Source organism: Pleurodeles waltl, chromosome 7, assembly GCF_031143425.1.
Source record: "Pleurodeles waltl isolate 20211129_DDA chromosome 7, aPleWal1.hap1.20221129, whole genome shotgun sequence".
NCBI classification, from domain to species: domain Eukaryota; kingdom Metazoa; phylum Chordata; class Amphibia; order Caudata; family Salamandridae; genus Pleurodeles; species Pleurodeles waltl.
In genome coordinates, this window is record NC_090446.1 from 157,369,391 (window position 1) to 157,387,605 (window position 18,215).

Below are 18,215 nucleotides of genomic sequence, written 5' to 3' on the forward strand. Positions count from 1 at the left end.
TTGATAGGCCGGAAGAAATGTGGGTGCGGGGGACTTAGGGACGAGGCAGCAGCTCCCTGTGCTGGAGGTAGCTAACATCAAACCTAGTGAATGTGACCACGCATGGGTTCCCAATGATCCCAAACTGATGATGACAATCTGAACTTGTCTCCGATGGGGTCACAGAGAGCTATGATCAGGGAGGATGGCACCATGTATCTGAACACTGAGGTTTTGCCGGATGGAGAGACGCTCTGCCTCCTAGATGTCACTGGATGGCGCTTGATTAGAGCCCAAGCCCCATGACAGACATGATACCAGATGCTGTGGCCTACCTGGGGGCAGGAAGTGGCAGTGGTTGAGTGAAGTAGACTCTGCCCTATTTCTATGTGGTGCTCAACAGTGGGCTCGACAGATAGTTGGGTGGTGAAGCGCTGATTCACATTTTCAGAGTGAGAATGATTGGGACTGTATCCACTGCGTGTGAGGGGGGGAGGCTTTGAAGTGTGGCAGGTTGGAAGCCTGTCACTTTGGAGCCCGACTTTTGTGGATATAGCTTTATAGTTGGTGTTATTCTATCTCATCCAGCACATGGTATGCACTTGCAAATACGGCTGGCTGAGTAGTTGCCTGGTTGAGTTTGTTGGTTGGCCCCCGTTGGACTGACTAGGGAGCTGTGCTTGTCTTGGCACATGCACTGGGTGGGCATCTACAGTCGAATGGTAGGAACAGGAGGTGCGGGGTGGGGAGGGAGTCACACTTCTACGTACCCAAAAGATGAAGCAGGGTAACTTCAGGGTTCTCAGCTGGAAGGTCCAGGGCTTGGACACATATGTCAAGACAGATAGAGCACCCACCTTCCTTAAACACCACAAAATTGACATGCGTGTCTGCAAGAAACACACTTAGACGACGTTGGGGCCTTAGGACTAGGAAAGAAATGGAGGGATGGGATTTTTCATTCCTTCTACTCGACCACTCCAGGGACACACTGATATGGTTGGCCCCAGAGGTCCCATTTTCCCCTCACATATACAGAGGCTGATTTGTGTGGCTGGTATGTCCTATTGCACAGTGCCCGTATGGGCGGGAACTGACTATAATGAATTCCTATGCCCCTAACGACGACTTGGTGTTCCTTTACACCAAGCAAGACATGCTGACGCATGCCCTACACTCACCCTTGATAAGGCTGGGTGATTTTAATTGTGTACTGGACCCCAATATGGACAGGACACCTCCAAGAGTGGGAATGAAACCTAACAAAACTGCTGACCTACAGGAGGCAATGCGGAACATAGGATTAACATGATGTTTGGAGGTTGACACACCCTGCACAACGGGTATGTACATGCCATTCCTTAACACACAACACATATAGTAGTGTGGACAAGGTGCTTATTGGCGGGTTCCCACTGGTGGAAGATGCTGAGGTCATACATCTTGTCTCAGTTAACAATGCTCCTAGTGGAATTATTTAAATATAGTTTGTGTACATGTGATCCTGTACGGTTTCTGTCTGACCACTCCTCTGTTAGCTGTAAGGTGATCTGGGGAGACACTACACGGGGCATGAGGTCGTTGAGGATGCCAACAGACATCCTTGAAGACTTGGAGGGGGGTGAGTCTTTGGTGTGAGCTCTTACTGATTATTTGGACAAGAACTGGGACTATACAACACATAGGTCCACAGAGTTGGGGGCCCTCAAGGCGCTACTGAGGGTACCTGCCTGGGTCTCATGTGTGGGGTGTGCTGCCAGCTTCAGGAGGAGCTCCTTTGGGAGGAAGTCAAATTGGTGAGGTTACAGGCGGAATGAAAATTTCACTTACCCAGTGTACATCTGTTCGTGGCATCAGTCGCTGTAGATTCGCATGTTTTGCATAGCTCGCCATCTGGTGTTGGGCCGGAGTGTTACAAGTTGTTTTTCTTCGAAGAAGTCTTTCGAGTCACGGGACCGAGTGACTCCTCCTTTTGTCTCCATTGCGCATGGGCGTCGACTCCATCTTCGATTGTTTTTCCCCGCAGAGGGTGAGGTAGGAGTTGAATTGTAGTAATAGTGCCCATGCAATGGAGTGACTAAGTATGCACCTATTTAAGGTTGAGATGATACATATACAAATAGTTAAAGGTAACTTCCAAACTGCTACAGGCTCCCGGGGAGGCGGGTGGGCACATGCGAATCTACAGCGACTGATGCCACGAACAGATGTACACTGGGTAAGTGACATTTTCAGTTCGATGGCATCTGTCGCTGTAGATACGCATGTTTTGCATAGACTAGTAAGCAGTTATCTCCCCAAAAGCGGTGGCTCAGCCTGTAGGAGTGGAAGTAGTTTGAAATAATGTTTTTAATATGGCTTGACCTACTGTGGCTTGTTGTGCTGATAACACGTCTACACAGTAGTGCTTGGTGAATGTGTGAGGCGTAGACCATGTGGCTGCCTTACATATTTCTTGCATTGGGATGTTTTCTAGAAAGGCCATGGTAGCACCCTTCTTTCTGGTTGAGTGTGCCCTTGGTGTAATGGGCAGCTGCCGTTTAGCTTTAAGGTAGCAGATTTGGATGCATTTAACTATCCATCTGGCTATACCTTGTTTTGATATTGGGTTTCCTGCATGAGGTTTTTGAAATGCAATAAATAGTTGTTTAGTCTTTCTGATGTTCTTTGTTCTGTCAATGTAATACATTAATGCTCTCTTGACATCTAGTGTATGTAGTGCCCTTTCAGCTACGGTATCTGGCTGTGGAAAGAACACTGGAAGTTCCACTGTTTGATTTAGATGGAACGGTGAAATAACCTTTGGCAAAAATTTAGGATTAGTCCTTAGGACGACCTTATTCTTGTGTAGTTGTATAAAAGGTTCTTGTATTGTAAACGCCTGAATCTCGCTTACTCTTCTTAGGGAAGTAATGGCGATGAGGAATGCAACCTTCCAGGTTAGGAACTGTATTTCGCAGGAATGCATGGGTTCAAAAGGTGGACCCATAAGTCTAGTTAGGACAACATTTAGGTTCCATGAAGGAACAGGTGGTGTTCTTGGTGGTATAATTCTCCTAAGGCCCTCCATGAATGCTTTAATGACTGGTATCTTATATAGGGAAGTTGAATAGGTAGTCTGCAGGTATGCAGATATTGCTGCGAGGTGTATTTTAATGGAAGAGAAAGCCAGGTTAGATTTTTGTAAGTGAAGCAAGTAACCAACTACATGTTCTGGAGTTGTGTGTAATGGTTGTATTTGATTAATATGGCAGTAGCAAACAAACCTCTCCCATTTACTTGCATAGCAGTGCCTGGTGGATGGCCTTCTGGCTTGCTTTATGACTTCCATACATTCTTGGGTAAGTTGTAAGTGCCCGAATTCTAGGATTTCAGGAGCCAGATTGCTAGAATCAGCGATGCTGGATCTGGGTGTCTGATCTTTTGGTTGTGTTGTGTCAACAGATCTGGCCTGTTGGGCAATTTGATGCAGGGTACTACTGATAGGTCTAGCAGCGTTGTGTACCAGGGTTGCCTTGCCCAAGTTGGTGCTATTAATATGAGTTTGAGTTCTTTTTGACTGAGTTTGTTTACCAGGTAAGGAAGGAGAGGGAGAGGAGGAAAAGCGTAAGCAAATATCCCTGACCAGTTCATCCATAGGGCATTGCCTTGGGACTGTTTGTGTGGGTATCTGGATGCGAAGTTTTGGCATTTTGCGTTCTCTTTCGTCGCAAACAAGTCTATCTGAGGTGTTCCCCAGAGTTTGAAATAAGTGTTCAGAATTTGGGGGTGAATTTCCCATTCGTGGACCTGTTGGTGATCTCGAGAGAGATTGTCTGCGAGTTGATTTTGGATCCCTGGTATAAATTGTTCTATTAGGCGAATTTGGTTGTGAATTGCCCAACGCCAAATTTTTTGTGCTAGCAGGCTTAACTGCGTGGAGTGCGTCCCCCCTTGCTTGTTTAGATAATACATTGTTGTCATGTTGTCTGTCTTGACGAGAATGTATTTGTGAACTATTATTGGTTGGAAAGCTTTTAGTGCTTGAAAAACTGCTAGAAGTTCTAGGTGGTTTATATGCAGTTTTGTTTGATGTACGTTCCATTGTCCTTGTATGCTGTGTTGTTCGAGGTGTGCTCCCCACCCTGTCATGGAAGCATCTGTTGTTATTACGTATTGTGGCACTGGGTCTTGGAAAGGCCGCCCTTTGTTTAAATTTATGTTGTTCCACCACAGAAGCGAGAGGTAAGTTTGGCGGTCTATTAACACCAGATCTAGAAGATGACCCTGTGCTTGAGACCACTGTGATGCTAGGCACTGTTGTAAGGGCCTCATGTGCAGTCTTGCGTTTGGGACAATGGCTATGCATGAAGACATCATGCCTAGGAGTTGTAATACCATCTTTGCTTGTATCTTTTGTGTTGGATACATGCGTTGTATGATGGTGTTGAAATTTTGAATTCTTTGGGGACTTGGAGTGGCTACTCCTTTTGATGTGTCTATTATGGCTCCTAGGTATTGTTGTACCTTGCGCGGCAGAATGTTGGATTTTGTGAAGTTGACGGTGAACCCTAGTTTGAAGAGGGTTTGTATGATCTGATTTGTGTGATTTGAACACTCTATTAACGAATGGGCCTTGATTAGCCAGTCGTCTAGATATGGGAACACATGTATTTGCTGTCTTCTGATGTGTGCAGCGACTACCGCTAGACATTTGGTAAAGACTCTTGGTGCGGTTGTTAATCCGAAAGGCAGTACCTTGAATTGGTAATGTATTCCTTTGAATACAAACCTTAGGTATTTCCTGTGCGATGGGTGTATTGGTATATGGAAATACGCATCCTTGAGGTCTAAAGTTGACATGTAGTCGTGTAGTTTCAGCAATGGTAATACTTCTTGTAGTGTGACCATGTGAAAGTGGTCTGATTTGACGAAAGTGTTCACTACTCTGAGGTCTAGGATTGGTCTCAGCGTTTTGTCCTTCTTTGGTATCAGAAAGTACAGTGAGTAAACTCCTGTGTTTATTTGTGTGTTTGGCACTAATTCGATTGCATTCTTTTGCAATAGTGCCTGCACTTCTATCTCCAGGAGATTGGAATGATGTTTTGTCAAATTTTGTGCTTTTGGTGGTATGTTTGGAGGGAATTGTAGAAATTCTATGCAATAACCATGTTGGATAATTGCTAGAACCCAAGTGTCTGTAGTGATTTCCTCCCATGCTTTGTAATAATGACTTATTCTTCCCCCCACTGGTGTTGTGTGGAGGGGATGAGTGACATGTGAGTCACTGTTTAGTAGTAGGGGTTTTGGGGCTTTGAAATTTTCCTCTATTCCTAGGGAATTGCCCTCCTCTATATTGTCCCCGAAAACCTCCTCTATACTGTCCCTGGTAACTGGACGGTGTTGCCTGTGAGGTGCTGGCTTGTGTGCTCTGACCCCGAAACCCCCCTCTAAAGGGTGTTTTACGGAATGTGCTGTAATTCCCTCTGCTCTGCGGGGAGTAGAGTGCGCCCATGGCTTTGGCAGTGTCCGTGTCTTTTTTGAGTTTCTCAATCGCTGTGTCCACTTGTGGACCGAACAGTTCTGTTTCGTTAAAAGGCATATTGAGAACTGCTTGCTGAATCTCTGGTTTAAATCCAGACGTTCGGAGCCATGCATGCCTTCTGATAGTTACAGATGTATTAATTGTCCGTGCAGCTGTATCTGCAGCGTCCATGGAGGAGCGGATCTGGTTGTTGGAAATGGTCTGTCCCTCCTCAACCACTTGTTTTGCCCTATTTTGTAGGTCCTTGGGCAGATGTTCAATGAGATGTTGCATCTCATCCCAATGGGCTCTGTCATAGCGCGCAAGTAGTGCCTGGGAGTTAGCGATGCGCCACTGGTTTGCAGCTTGTGCTGCGACTCTCTTACCAGCTGCATCAAACTTGCGGCTTTCTTTATCTGGGGGTGGTGCATCTCCAGATGTGTGGGAGTTTGCCCTTTTCCTAGCTGCTCCTACAACGACAGAGTCTGGTGGCAGCTGTGTAGTGATGAAAACCGGGTCTGTAGGAGGCGCCTTATACTTTTTTTCCACCCTTGGTGTGATTGCCCTACTTTTGACCGGCTCCTTAAAGATTTCTTTTGCGTGCCGGAGCATACCAGGGAGCATAGGCAGGCTTTGGTATGAGCTGTGGGTGGAGGAGAGTGTGTTGAATAAAAAATCATCCTCGACCTGTTCTGAGTGGAGGCTTACATTGTGAAATTGTGCTGCTCTAGCCACCACTTGAGAATACGCAGTGCTGTCCTCTGGTGGAGATGGCTTTGTAGGGTATGCCTCCGGACTGTTATCTGACACTGGGGCGTCGTATAGGTCCCATGCGTCTTGATCTTGGTCACCCTGGCTCATGGTGGTGTGAGCTGGGGAATGTGATGGAGTTTGTGCTGGTGAGATGTTCACCACAGGCGGAGGAGAGGGTGGTGGTGTAACTCTTTTCACCACTTTTGGTTGTGGTGTTTGTTCAGTTTGGAACTCCAACCTTCTCTTTCTTCTAATAGGGGGAAGGGTGCTTATTTTTCCTGTCCCCTGCTGTATGAAAATACGCTTTTGCGTATGGTCCACATCAGTTGATTGTAGCTCCTCCTCAAACCTATGCTTTTGCATTTGGGAGGTTAGCGAGTGCTCTTCTGTATAAGAGCCTGAAGCTGGGTCGGTTGCAGTTTGTTTTGGCACCGAAACCCTGTTTGCATCTTTTTTCGGCTCTGAGGTGACTTTTTTCTTTTTCGGGGCCGAAACCTCTCGGCGTCGATCTTCTTCGGTGCCGCTGTCTGGGCGTCGAGCCGTGTCTACACCGGTATCTCGGTGTCGATGCTTGTCTCCAGCACTTTCTCGGTCCCGAGAAGGCTGCGAGCCGGTGTCTCGACCGGAGTCGGACGATCTCGGCACTGTTTGGGCCTTTTTCGGTGCCGACGGTCGGTCACCGAATTTATGGGTCGAGCCATGGCCTGGTGGCAGTGGCGTCCCCTGGGCCTTGTAAATCTTCTTCTGAGTGGTTTTCGACGTCTTACTCACGGTTTGTGTATCGTCGAATCCTTCGGAGTCCGATTCTTGGATCGAAAAGGTTCCCTCCTCTTCTTGTTCCTCGAACTCCCGGTGGGCTGTCGGCGCGGACGCCATCTGAAGTCTCCTGGCTCGACGGTCTCGGAGTGTTTTTCGGGACCGGAACGCACGACAGGCCTCGCAGGTGTCTTCACTGTGCTCAGGTGACAGGCACAGGTTGCAGACCAAGTGTTGGTCTGTATAGGGGTATTTATTGTGGCATTTGGGACAGAAACGGAACGGGGTCCGTTCCATCGGCGTTGTTCAGCACGCGGTCGGGCCGACCAGACCCCGACGGGGGATCGAAAAACTACCCCGAAGGGCACCGGAGCTCTTCGATCTTTCGACGCGGTGTTGAATCTAACTATGCCGATCCCGAACGCAACAATACCGATGAAAATCTTCCGAAATTAGCTATCTTTACGTTCCGAAACTCGGAGCGACAGGAACACGTCCGAACCCGATGGCGGAAAAAAAACAATCGAAGATGGAGTCGACGCCCATGCGCAATGGAGACAAAAGGAGGAGTCACTCGGTCCCGTGACTCGAAAGACTTCTTCGAAGAAAAACAACTTGTAACACTCCGGCCCAACACCAGATGGCGAGCTATGCAAAACATGCGTATCTACAGCGACAGATGCCATCGAACACACTATTATGCCCGGACCTGCATGGAAAGGAACTCATGAGCCGCAGGTGGCTAGAAGAACTCTAGGACCGTTCAGACCAGGGGTCTCTAACCTTTTCAATGACAGGAGCTACTTCTGGTAAATGAATATCACCCTGAGCTGAATATAATTTCTGTTACAATATGACTAGAGCTGGTGAAATTTTCATTACACCACCATAATTGTGGGCTACGCCTTTTATAGGATTAAAACCTACAGCATTACGGCACATCATGTAATTACATTGTACTGGAGTGCTGGAAACATCTAAACAGACAGATGCATGCACTTATTGTTAGCGGCAGTTGTGTATTTTAATGTTTATTTTGCGAAAATGGTATCCTAGCATCAAAAATTGACAAGAGGACACATTTTGCGCTAAAATTTACACTAAATGATGGATTTGCATTTCAGTAATTTTTGTTCTTTCACATACAAAAGAAAATTAGGCGGATTTTGCGTGCCTCTAAAGATGACTACATCCAATAAGATTCAAGTCGTGACCTTCCCATATAGAATTAACAATAATAAACACTCCTTACAGCCCCACACTAAAGCAAATCTTTTCTTGCTCCTTCTGCAATTCTTTAGAGGCAGAGTGTTAATTAATGCACTGTGATTGACAGAACGAGGTACACAATATGACCAATCTCTATTCAATGTTGATACTCTGCAAGGGAAAAACGTGATCATGTTGCAGACCATCCGACTGCAGCAGACTGTCACAGCGTGTTTAGTGTGGAGACCTGACATTGGGTTGTCTGGCTGGGACTCTAAGGATCTGAAAATGTGAATCACTATCTCCTTCACTGTGCCCAGACTCTCGCTCTGACCTAATCGAATGGGATTCCACGACCTACTTCCAGGGAACTGGCGAGCTACCGGTAGCTCCCGGGGTACTGGCTGGAAACCACTGTCCTAGATGCTCCCATGGAATTGAATGAGCTCAGGATACCTCGCACGATCGAAAGAGCCAGGGAAAGACAGCTTTGCGCCTCAACTTTTTGAAACATTTTCTGAGTCTCTGTCACAGAGACTCCTGGAGGTCATCATAGGGGCTCATGACACGGTTATCCTACCTCTGATATGTATTCTCCTCAAACCCGGTGGAGACATGGCTGACCCAGCTGTGTGTAAGCCCCTCACAATGATCAACTCGGGCATGAAAATCCTTTGTAAGGCACTCGCTTCTTGTTTGACATTGGTCTTCCTCGTGTGTGAAGACCAATGTGGTTCCATACCAGGTGGAAGCACCAATATGAATTGAAGGTGATTTTCCCATGTTCTTTATGAAGTACAGCACCGGGATAAGGAAATGGCACTGGTAGCCATTGATTTAAGGAAGGCGTTTATATGGTGGACTGGGGCTACCTAATGCTCTTCAGACCTCAGTCCCAAGTGTGGGTGCATCTGCTCTATACTGAGCCTCGAGCCAGGGTTCATGTGGGAAGTTATTGTTCAGTTATCATAAAGATGTTGGTTCGAGGAACACACCAGGGTTGCTCTCTTTCCCAGCTCCTGCTCGCACTTGCGATCGAGCCGTTGGCAATATAGGTGCGCCAGGAATTGCAGAAGTGGGGCATACGATCGGGAGATGTGTGTCACAAAATCACATTATACACTGACAATGCTTTGTTTAATTTGTTCTCCCCCGCGTTGCTGTACCAGCGATGCTCTGACTGTCAGAGGGTTCGGGAATCTATCCGGGCTCCGGTTCAACCATGCCAAATCTATTGTTCCCTATCTCCTCACCTGCAAGGACTCTGACATAGCAATTGCACAATACAGGCCTGCTCTGGGAGAGGTCCCAGTTTCACTACATGGGGATTAAAGTGTCTCACACCCTAAAACTTCAGCTTCGCATGAATGTGGATAGGGTAGCTAAAAGGCTTGAAATCTTCAATTCCCTTTTGGAACATGTTACCCCTATCACTAATGGGCTATCTGGCCATTGCTATGATGGTCCTGTTCCCTAGATGCCTGTACGTGTTACCAGACTTAGTTACCCCTATTCCAACAAGGGTTTTTTGGCAGTTGGACTCTATTCTTATATCCCTCCTATTGGTGGGTAGGCATAGTAGGGTAGCCCTGTTGACTCTGGTAAGACAGTACGAGGAGGATAGCCTAGTGGCCCTCTGACTCGATTCACACTATTTCACAGCTCAATTACAAGGGGCTTGTTGGCTGGATCCGGCTGACAACTGGGAAATGTGCCTACTGCTTGGCAGGGTGGCAGCTGAAAGCCTGCCCAAACTCTTAATGGAAGGTGAAGGACTTTCATTTGTTGTCCCCCAAATAGTTAGGCACATGGCTAAACTCTGGCACCGGAACTTCCAATTTGGATACTGAAACCTTCCGACAGATGATGGACAACGTGTCCTTTCAGCTGTGGCATGATGGTGGGTGTGAACTCCTTGGGATTAGTACCCAGATGAGACCTTCATATCATTTGAGGTGGGCCTGCTTTTACACTTGATCTGGTCATTTCTTTACATCATGCAGGACTGACATTGCTAGGGAATCCTAGCACTCCTACCCCACTGTTCCCAAACCTACTCACACGCTTGGAGTGCTCTTGACTTGCTGTGTAGGCTGTCATTTGACTTTGCTGTTATATATGGTACATTTGTCCCAATGCTGTTGGATCTCCACCGAGGTCGCATGTAGCCTGGAATACTGACTTGAATACTCCACTGGATGAAGGAGATTGGACTAGAGTCAATTACCTTACACACACCATTTCATGTAATGCCGCCTGAAGCTGCTACACTATAATTTTTTTACACAGAACCTACTTACCCGCAAAGGCTTGCACTACATGTCCTCCTCTCGTTCAGGCACTTACTCCAGACGTGGTATTTATGGGGTGGATTTTTTGCACTTAGCCTGGCAGTGCTGTGAGGTACAGAGCTGTTGGAACTAGGTGGCAGTGGAGATCCAGAGGACCGTATGGTTATATCTGTCTACTGGGTAATGTCAAACGATCAAAGGGAATGAAGATGGCATACAACATTTTTGAACTTTTTGCTAGTCCTTGCCAGGTGTAGGATTACCATACCATGGATGGGACAGAGGGCAACTGCTTTTAATCACTGGCATAGCGAAGTATTGAAATGGTTTGCAGCCAAGAAGTCACATATGAGGCTCAGTAGAAGAGATGATAAAGTAGTGGAGGAACTTGCTGTTTGGAAAGATTAGTGTGACATACTTCTAGATCCGGATGCTGCTATGGCCTCTTTGGATAGTGAGGGTTCTGATGTTGTGGAGAGTATGGGGGCAGAAGCAGATAGGGATGGAGAATCTACAAGATGAGACACTGGGTCATAACAGGTGTATATGCAAATTCAGAGGTCACATGGTTGGAGTCTTGGAAAATGTGTATGGGTTGATTGGTCGTCATTATGTTCACCCGATACAGTGGTGCTATGCTGTATGCCAACTTTACTATTCACTACTGCTGTGTTGATTATGAGAAAATTGAAAATAAAGGCTTAAAAAAACTCTGGGTGTGGGGAAATCTGTGGGTGAAACGTAAGAGGTATGAAGTGTTCCAACAGATTTCATAATTTTGAAGGGGCTGGTAAATTCTGTGATTAAAGAATATGGTATTACAATTATTGTTTTTTTTTTTTAAATAACCAAAAATACGGATTTACTTGAAAGGCGACCTGCAGACATATTTTGTTGCTGATATATACTCCACAGGATCACTATATGTCTTCAATTCACCAGACATCTCTGCATTTTGAAAGATACAATTATTCAGGCTTTACTATAGAAATTTTCACTTTGTATGTACAGGAAAGGTAATCCATAAATACAAACCATTTTTTCAGTTTTGCTAAGGTTAATGTCCTTCTTGCTTCGCCGACGAGCTTTGGAATCTTCAATATCAATCAATCGTATGAGTGGCATAGTTCCTCCTCCCAAAAGCAATATGGTGAATAGCACAATAATTATTGTGGTTGTCCCAATGAGCTGTCGTTTTTCTATCGGCTCCAAACCCAAATGAAGGCTCAAGGCATATGGAATAGCTCCACGCAAACCTAATGAGAAGCAAGATTATTGATGTCAGGGAAAGCTAAGCGCTAACAATACCGAAGTATGACAAACAGAATATTCAGAGTAAAAACACTTTCAACTGCACTTCATTTGAAGAGATTAATTAGACAGATTAATGAAGATGCTTAACTGCATGCATTCAGTGACAAGTCTACCTTTCCTTACTACGTGCAGGTTCTATGTGAGATGAGCCCTGAGAGCCAAGCAAGATGAGACAAAAAGGTGCACCTTTGCCACATGAGTATGATGTTAGATAGATAAGCATGTATACACATGATCTTAAATTTATTTTGGATTATACCCAAAACACACAAAGTAGACACAGCTGCTAGGTGGCTCACCGGATTCCAAACCTGTAGTGCCCACCTAAAACGAGTACTAAAACTTTGGCCAAAAAGACTTGAACATTCCGAGTCTTAAAGTTTGCTTTTTCTTTAGACGTATGGGCCATTAGTCTCAAAGTGCAAAGGATCGTTGGGATAAAAGTTGGGATCACTTAAGACATGGGACATCTAGTGGCTAAGAAAGTCAACATATTTGTAAAAAAAAACACACTGCTCTACAGAAACAAAAAGAAACATCTAATATTACGGAAATTTATAAGATGGATCAAGTTAGCAAACTATGGTTTACATGAGCAGCGGATGCTGGTTATGAAATCTGAAGCAAAGCTTTGCAACATGCGAGCTTTATCATGACCAGAAACTAAAGGATGTTTCCCCTAACCTTGAGAAAACCAGCAGGTAGTCCAAAAATGACCCATATTAATTTATAGTTAAACATATAAACGAACAAAGAACATCATACCACCAGAAACATGACAACCTCTCTTTCCAGACAACAGCCACACAGACAGTCCTTTTACAGGATTCTCTCCTACATCAAATTCACAACCTCAAAAGGTTAGGTAGAGAACAAATGACACATTTCCCTTTTGAAGGGACAAAAGTCAAGAAAACATGAATAAAGAGAACACATTTAAAACAGACAAATTGCTATACTCACACATACACGGCAAACACTACGTGGAAACCAAAAGTCATACTGAGCAGGAACACAGGACAATTTAAGCCACACTACGGACGAAAAAGTCAGAAAAGAATGAACCATCCTAAATACACCAAGGTAAATGGGTCCCTCACCAGAGTATCGTGAAACCGATGAACAGGCACGAGAAAGTATGTGAATATAGCTACCCAAACTAACCCAGAGGACTAGAGACACGGAGTATAATAACAGGATCCCAAACCCATGTCATGTACAAAAACCTCCCCTACGTCAACTCAACTTTTCGCACTATATCGGTAACGTCCTGGAGTGGAATAACGATAAGCAATCCAAGTGAGATTGCGCAAAGAACTGGGTCCAGAACTCTTATTCTGCTGTTAGCTAAACTGCCACTCGTCACACTGTGGCATACACAAAATGTCTTCTCCATACCTGCAAAGCTGAACAGGATATTCAGATACACGTTCAGAAGAACAGCTACAACACTTATCCTTCCGATGGACAAACACCAGCTAGATCATCACATACAAGGGGACACAGGATAACGTAATTCTCCAGAGAAAAGCATACAGCACTGATTTACTTACCACTAAACCACATGATGAACATCATTTTTGGAGTTATTTTATGATCACGGAAGAAGTTTATGAGGAAGGAAAGTGGAAAAATGTTCACTGCTCTGCCCAAAAGAACCAGTACCTGAAACAGCAAGATAGTTACATTCTTATCAATAATAAAAAATACACTGCATTTCTTTATTTCACATTTCTTAAAATTGAATTAATCCTACCAACATATTAATCTAAATCATTTTGGTTGACTATGCTAGGAAAAATAAAACCTCGTTATAAAGTAATATTTGATTGATAAAGTAACAAATCATATTTATGTATTTAACAAATTATGATCCTTTTTGAACATTCAAATACACAAATGGAAAAGTTATAATTGTTGACATCCAGACCAGTCCCTATAACTAAGAAAAGGGTTCTAACAGTGCTAAGGAAACTAGCATTCCTGGAAAAGCTCAATGAGAGCCTGGGACAGATTCATAAAATTAACTGAGAACTGGGTATAAAAATAGTGTAATCCGTGCCCACCAATCGCAGACACTGAATCCTGGAAGCACTCTTAGGAGAAATCTGCGAAAACAGATTAGAATTTGTGTTAGACCTTGCCCTTTCTGTAGTTATCACCAAACGTTTTGCCTTCCTCCTCCTAATTTTTCTGACTTTGTTGATGGTGGCTTTAGGATTCTGTGCACTTTGCCACTGCTAACCGGTGCTACAGTGCTTCTTGTGCTCTCCCCTTAAAACATGGTAACACTGCTGCACTTTACTAGGGAATTATAGGTAAATCAAATAAGCCAACTGGGTATTAGTTGGCTTCTTTGAATTACCTATAAGTCCCTAGTAAAGAGCACTACATGTGCCTAGGGCCTGTAAATCAAATGCTACTTGTGGGCCTGCAGCATTTATTGTGCCACCCACTTAAGTAGTCATTTAACCATGTCTCAGGCCTGCCATTGCAGTATGTTGGTTTTACACGGCCATGTCGACCTGGCAAAGTAACCCTTTTGCAAGGCCCATACCTTCCCTTTTTTATACATATAAGTCACTAGTAATGTAGTTCCTGGACAACCAAGAGGGCAGAGTGCAATGTTTGGAAAACGCAGGACACATGCTTTTAAGTTTTACATGCCCTGGTACTGAAAAACTCCCAAAGTTTTTATTTTTTTATTTTTAATACAGCAAGGCCTATTTCTCCCTTAGAATAACATTTGAATCATCTTATTGCATCCTATAAGTGTAATTCATCATCTGGACGTGATAAACTTTTCGAGTTTGGTATCCTTGGATTCACAATTTAAAATCACAACTTACGGTGAAGTTGGATTTTAAATTGCAGTTCTCAAAATACTACGTTTTGAAAGTCATAATTAAAGAGAACAATAGTACCTATTGCGGGAAGTGTGCATCTCAGCTTCCTCGGTAATGATACATAATCATCAAAAAGATTGGTTTGCAGCCTTGCAGTGAAGACGTAAATACAACTTTCCATTCACCTCATACAGGCTGTTTTCAAGGAATTGTGGGACACTGATCCATTTGCTGGGGTCTATCCATAACTATTCCATTTAGAGACATGGACACCATGCCTTTAAGAACACCGATCCCTGACGGTGAAAGCATAATATTTTGAAGACAATGATTCCTCTCCACCCAAGAACTATTGCCAATATCAAATAATTTGCTTATTCATGGTTGGTTCCTTACATAGAACCATTGCCAATACTCTGTGATTCAGAGGACGTTCTCACACAAACTAGAGAATAACCTTTACATAGTGTATTCTACACCTCCAACTGACTGTGAAGATCCAGTCCCACGTTGTGATAATAGATAACTACCTCAGGAGTACCTTCCTTTAGGTGTTTCCAATCATTATTTCTTCATCCTGATTATGACCCTTTAAGAATAACTATATGGGGTTGAAATGTTGACATAATATCAGTGGCTGTTTTTAATTTGATTTGGAGTACATCATTCAGTTTCCGAGTGTATTTTAACCACCATGGTGTCTACATATACTGTAAAGCACTTGTGCACTTTATATTCATTTATTTTTGTGCTGTTGCAATATTGGGAACACCACTTTACTGTGAAAAGTCATTTAAAGGAAATGTTAACTCTATTTTGATGTTTAGCAATAAATAATTGTTTAAAAGTGTTCCTTTCTCATCACAACCAATCTTTTTGATGGTTATGTATCATTACACAGGAAATTAAGGTCGACACTTCCCCCCTAAGGATCATTGTTCTCTTTAATTATTGCATTGCCCTGGTCCTAGGGTTACTGGGTTGTCCCTTTTCTCTTTCAAATCGTAATTTTAGAAAGTTTGCATTATCAGACTTTAGCCATTTGGTGCCTGCTGCCTGTATCTGATCACTTATCTGAGGTGGGTGACAACTAGGCTTTGTGTATTCCCTCTACACAGCCACACACAATGGGAGCTTAGGTGTGACTTAATGGTCCATCCTGAGAGGTAGGAGCTGGACCCAGCCTCACTTATACCTGAACAGGCTGTATCCTGTCCCCACACAAAGGGCTGCATAACCCATTGTAGTGAGTCTGGAGCCAGGGCAGGAAGGGCAGGACCGCTGTGCACATCAAAGGCCTGTCTTTAAAGTCTTCTCCTATTTCAAAGGTCCAACTGGGTATAAGTGCTGGAACTCTGACACAACCAACTCAGTACACTTTTGGACCTGTGAATATTCTGCAAAAAAAGAGGATTGCCACTCTGATCGACCTTGCTGTGCTGCCCTGCTGTTCCCCTGACTGGGTGAGAAGGACTGGACCTGCATCACCTGAACCGAGTGTGACTCCAAAGGCTAGTCCGCTGGCCTCCCTTTCGGAAGTCTCAGTGACCTAACAGACTTCCAACCACCCTGCTCCTGCAGGTGGACTCTGTCATCCCTGAGTCTGTTCTGCTAAGTGGCGTCACCACAGTCTTGGACCCTTGGAAGTGGGCTAAGGTGCATGCACCAGTGGAACCAATGTATCCTCTGCTACATGGGTAGAACTTACGCATCCCTACCACTGCCTGGGCAGAACCTATACATCGTCTTCGGAACTGACACTGCGGTGCTTTCTTTGGCTCAAAGTCCCAGCATCCCTGCCGACAACAGCTTTGATGATGACACTCCCCATCACAGTTTCTGCGCTCTTCAGACTCAACACATCGCCTCAACGTCAATGCAGTTGGACCCTGCACCAGAAGTCCACCACATCTCAGCACTGGCGATCGTCGCATCTCAACTGCATGGGGAAAATCGACATCTCCTAGATGGTGTGGTTCGGGACCAACGCTCCATATCTAGGAATTAAGGTTCTTTTGTTCAGCGGGTCCAACTGGGTTCCTGTAGCCGGCTCACGCTCCTTCACAGTCAGCCTGAACTTTTGACTTTGTCCTGGTCCTGCGCAACCAGCTCTCCCCAGTTGGTGCTTCTTGATTTAAAAATGTATAACTCAAATTCGACTTATTGGATTTTTGTTATTTTGGTCTTGTTTAATTTATTAAATCATACTATATTTTTCTGTTCTACTGTTTGAAGTGTTGCGCAAATACTTTACACCCCCCCCTTTAAGTTATGCCTGCCTGTTCGTTGCCAAGCAACCAGAGGGTGAGCAAAAGTTAATTTAGGGTTCGCCTGACACTTACCCTGACTAGGATTCTGGTTCCTGTTTGGCTATACCGCAGTCAACCAACAACCCAATTTCTAACAATTAGTATGTGGGAAATCCACCAGTTGTGACTTAGAGATGAGAAAATACAAGTAATCCCAAATGAGTGTCTGGAATGGTCACTGAAAATGTTGTGAAGATCCATGCCATAACCTTATACATATTCTCCAACAACTGCATTAATTTTCTACCTTAACTGCACTTCTAAACGTGGACTAAAAATTGGGGTTAAGTGGAGCACTTAGTGTGGGATGATGCTGAAACCATTTTTTCAGATGAGAATGAGGAAGGCACATATTTGAAAAGACAACATGTGCATGGATAGATTTCCCTCACCATTCGTTGCAGATTTTGTCACACGAAAAAGAAGGAATACAATACACAATAGCTCTTTAATCTTATCCTGGCACCAGTATTAAAAGGTGATGACAGAAGGACAATATGTTGTCAATGGCAGAATAAAGCAACAGCCACCAAGAGCAAATACCTTTTTCTGTTATTGCTGCTTCTGGAAACAAGTAAGTGCTCGACTCAGGTTTTCCCTTGATTTCCTTTCTTGGTCCCTACTACTTCCCTCGAGGTTCCTCTTACCAGCCCTCTCAATTATCTTATCTGTTCCCTTCTTCTCCTCTCAATAATTTATCTTTTCTCTTCTTCTTTTCCTTTCTGCCCTTGTTGTTCAGATTACCCTTTCTGTGGTGTCTAATATGGGTTTTTGCTGTTTCACAGTTTTTATTGTATTATTGTATTGTATTTTATTGTATTAGAACTCAGTTAAAGTGCTCCCATTTTCAATCAAATTTTCAACATATTTTACCTTTTTCATTCTTGCGCTGCCTGATCCAGTGGGCTGACTCTTCTGCTATGAGCAGTCGAATCCTCCCTCAGGCGCAGTTCTGACTCCGATTGTGGAAATCAAAATGAGCAAAGCTTTCTTGTGTCCCCAGCTTCCCTGTCCCAATCCTTATCAGGCACTTTCAGGCATACAGACCACATTCTCTGAAGTTCAATTACTTCTCCTGAGGTGCAGAAGGCGCTTCCCTTAGCACATCCATGTGTCATTTTGACACTTTGGGCCTGATTCTAACTTTGGAGGACGGTGTTAAACCGTCCCAAAAGTGGCGGATATACCACCTACCGTATTACGAGTCCATTATATCCTATGGAACTCGTAATACGGTAGGTGGTATATCCGCCAC

The 18,215-nt window shown here is 44.3% G+C and overlaps 1 protein-coding gene across 1 annotated transcript in view; it reads right to left on the reverse strand.

The window, feature by feature from the left end:
• Window positions 1-18,215, reverse strand: part of SLC9A8 (solute carrier family 9 member A8) — a 567,556-nt gene that overhangs the window by 49,643 nt on the left and 499,698 nt on the right. The window contains exons 13-14 of the mRNA XM_069243441.1: window positions 13,359-13,470; window positions 11,527-11,747 (exon numbers count right to left, since the gene is read on the reverse strand). Coding sequence (XP_069099542.1) covers window positions 11,527-11,747; window positions 13,359-13,470 — 333 coding nt within the window. The remainder of the gene's footprint in view (window positions 1-11,526; window positions 11,748-13,358; window positions 13,471-18,215) is intronic.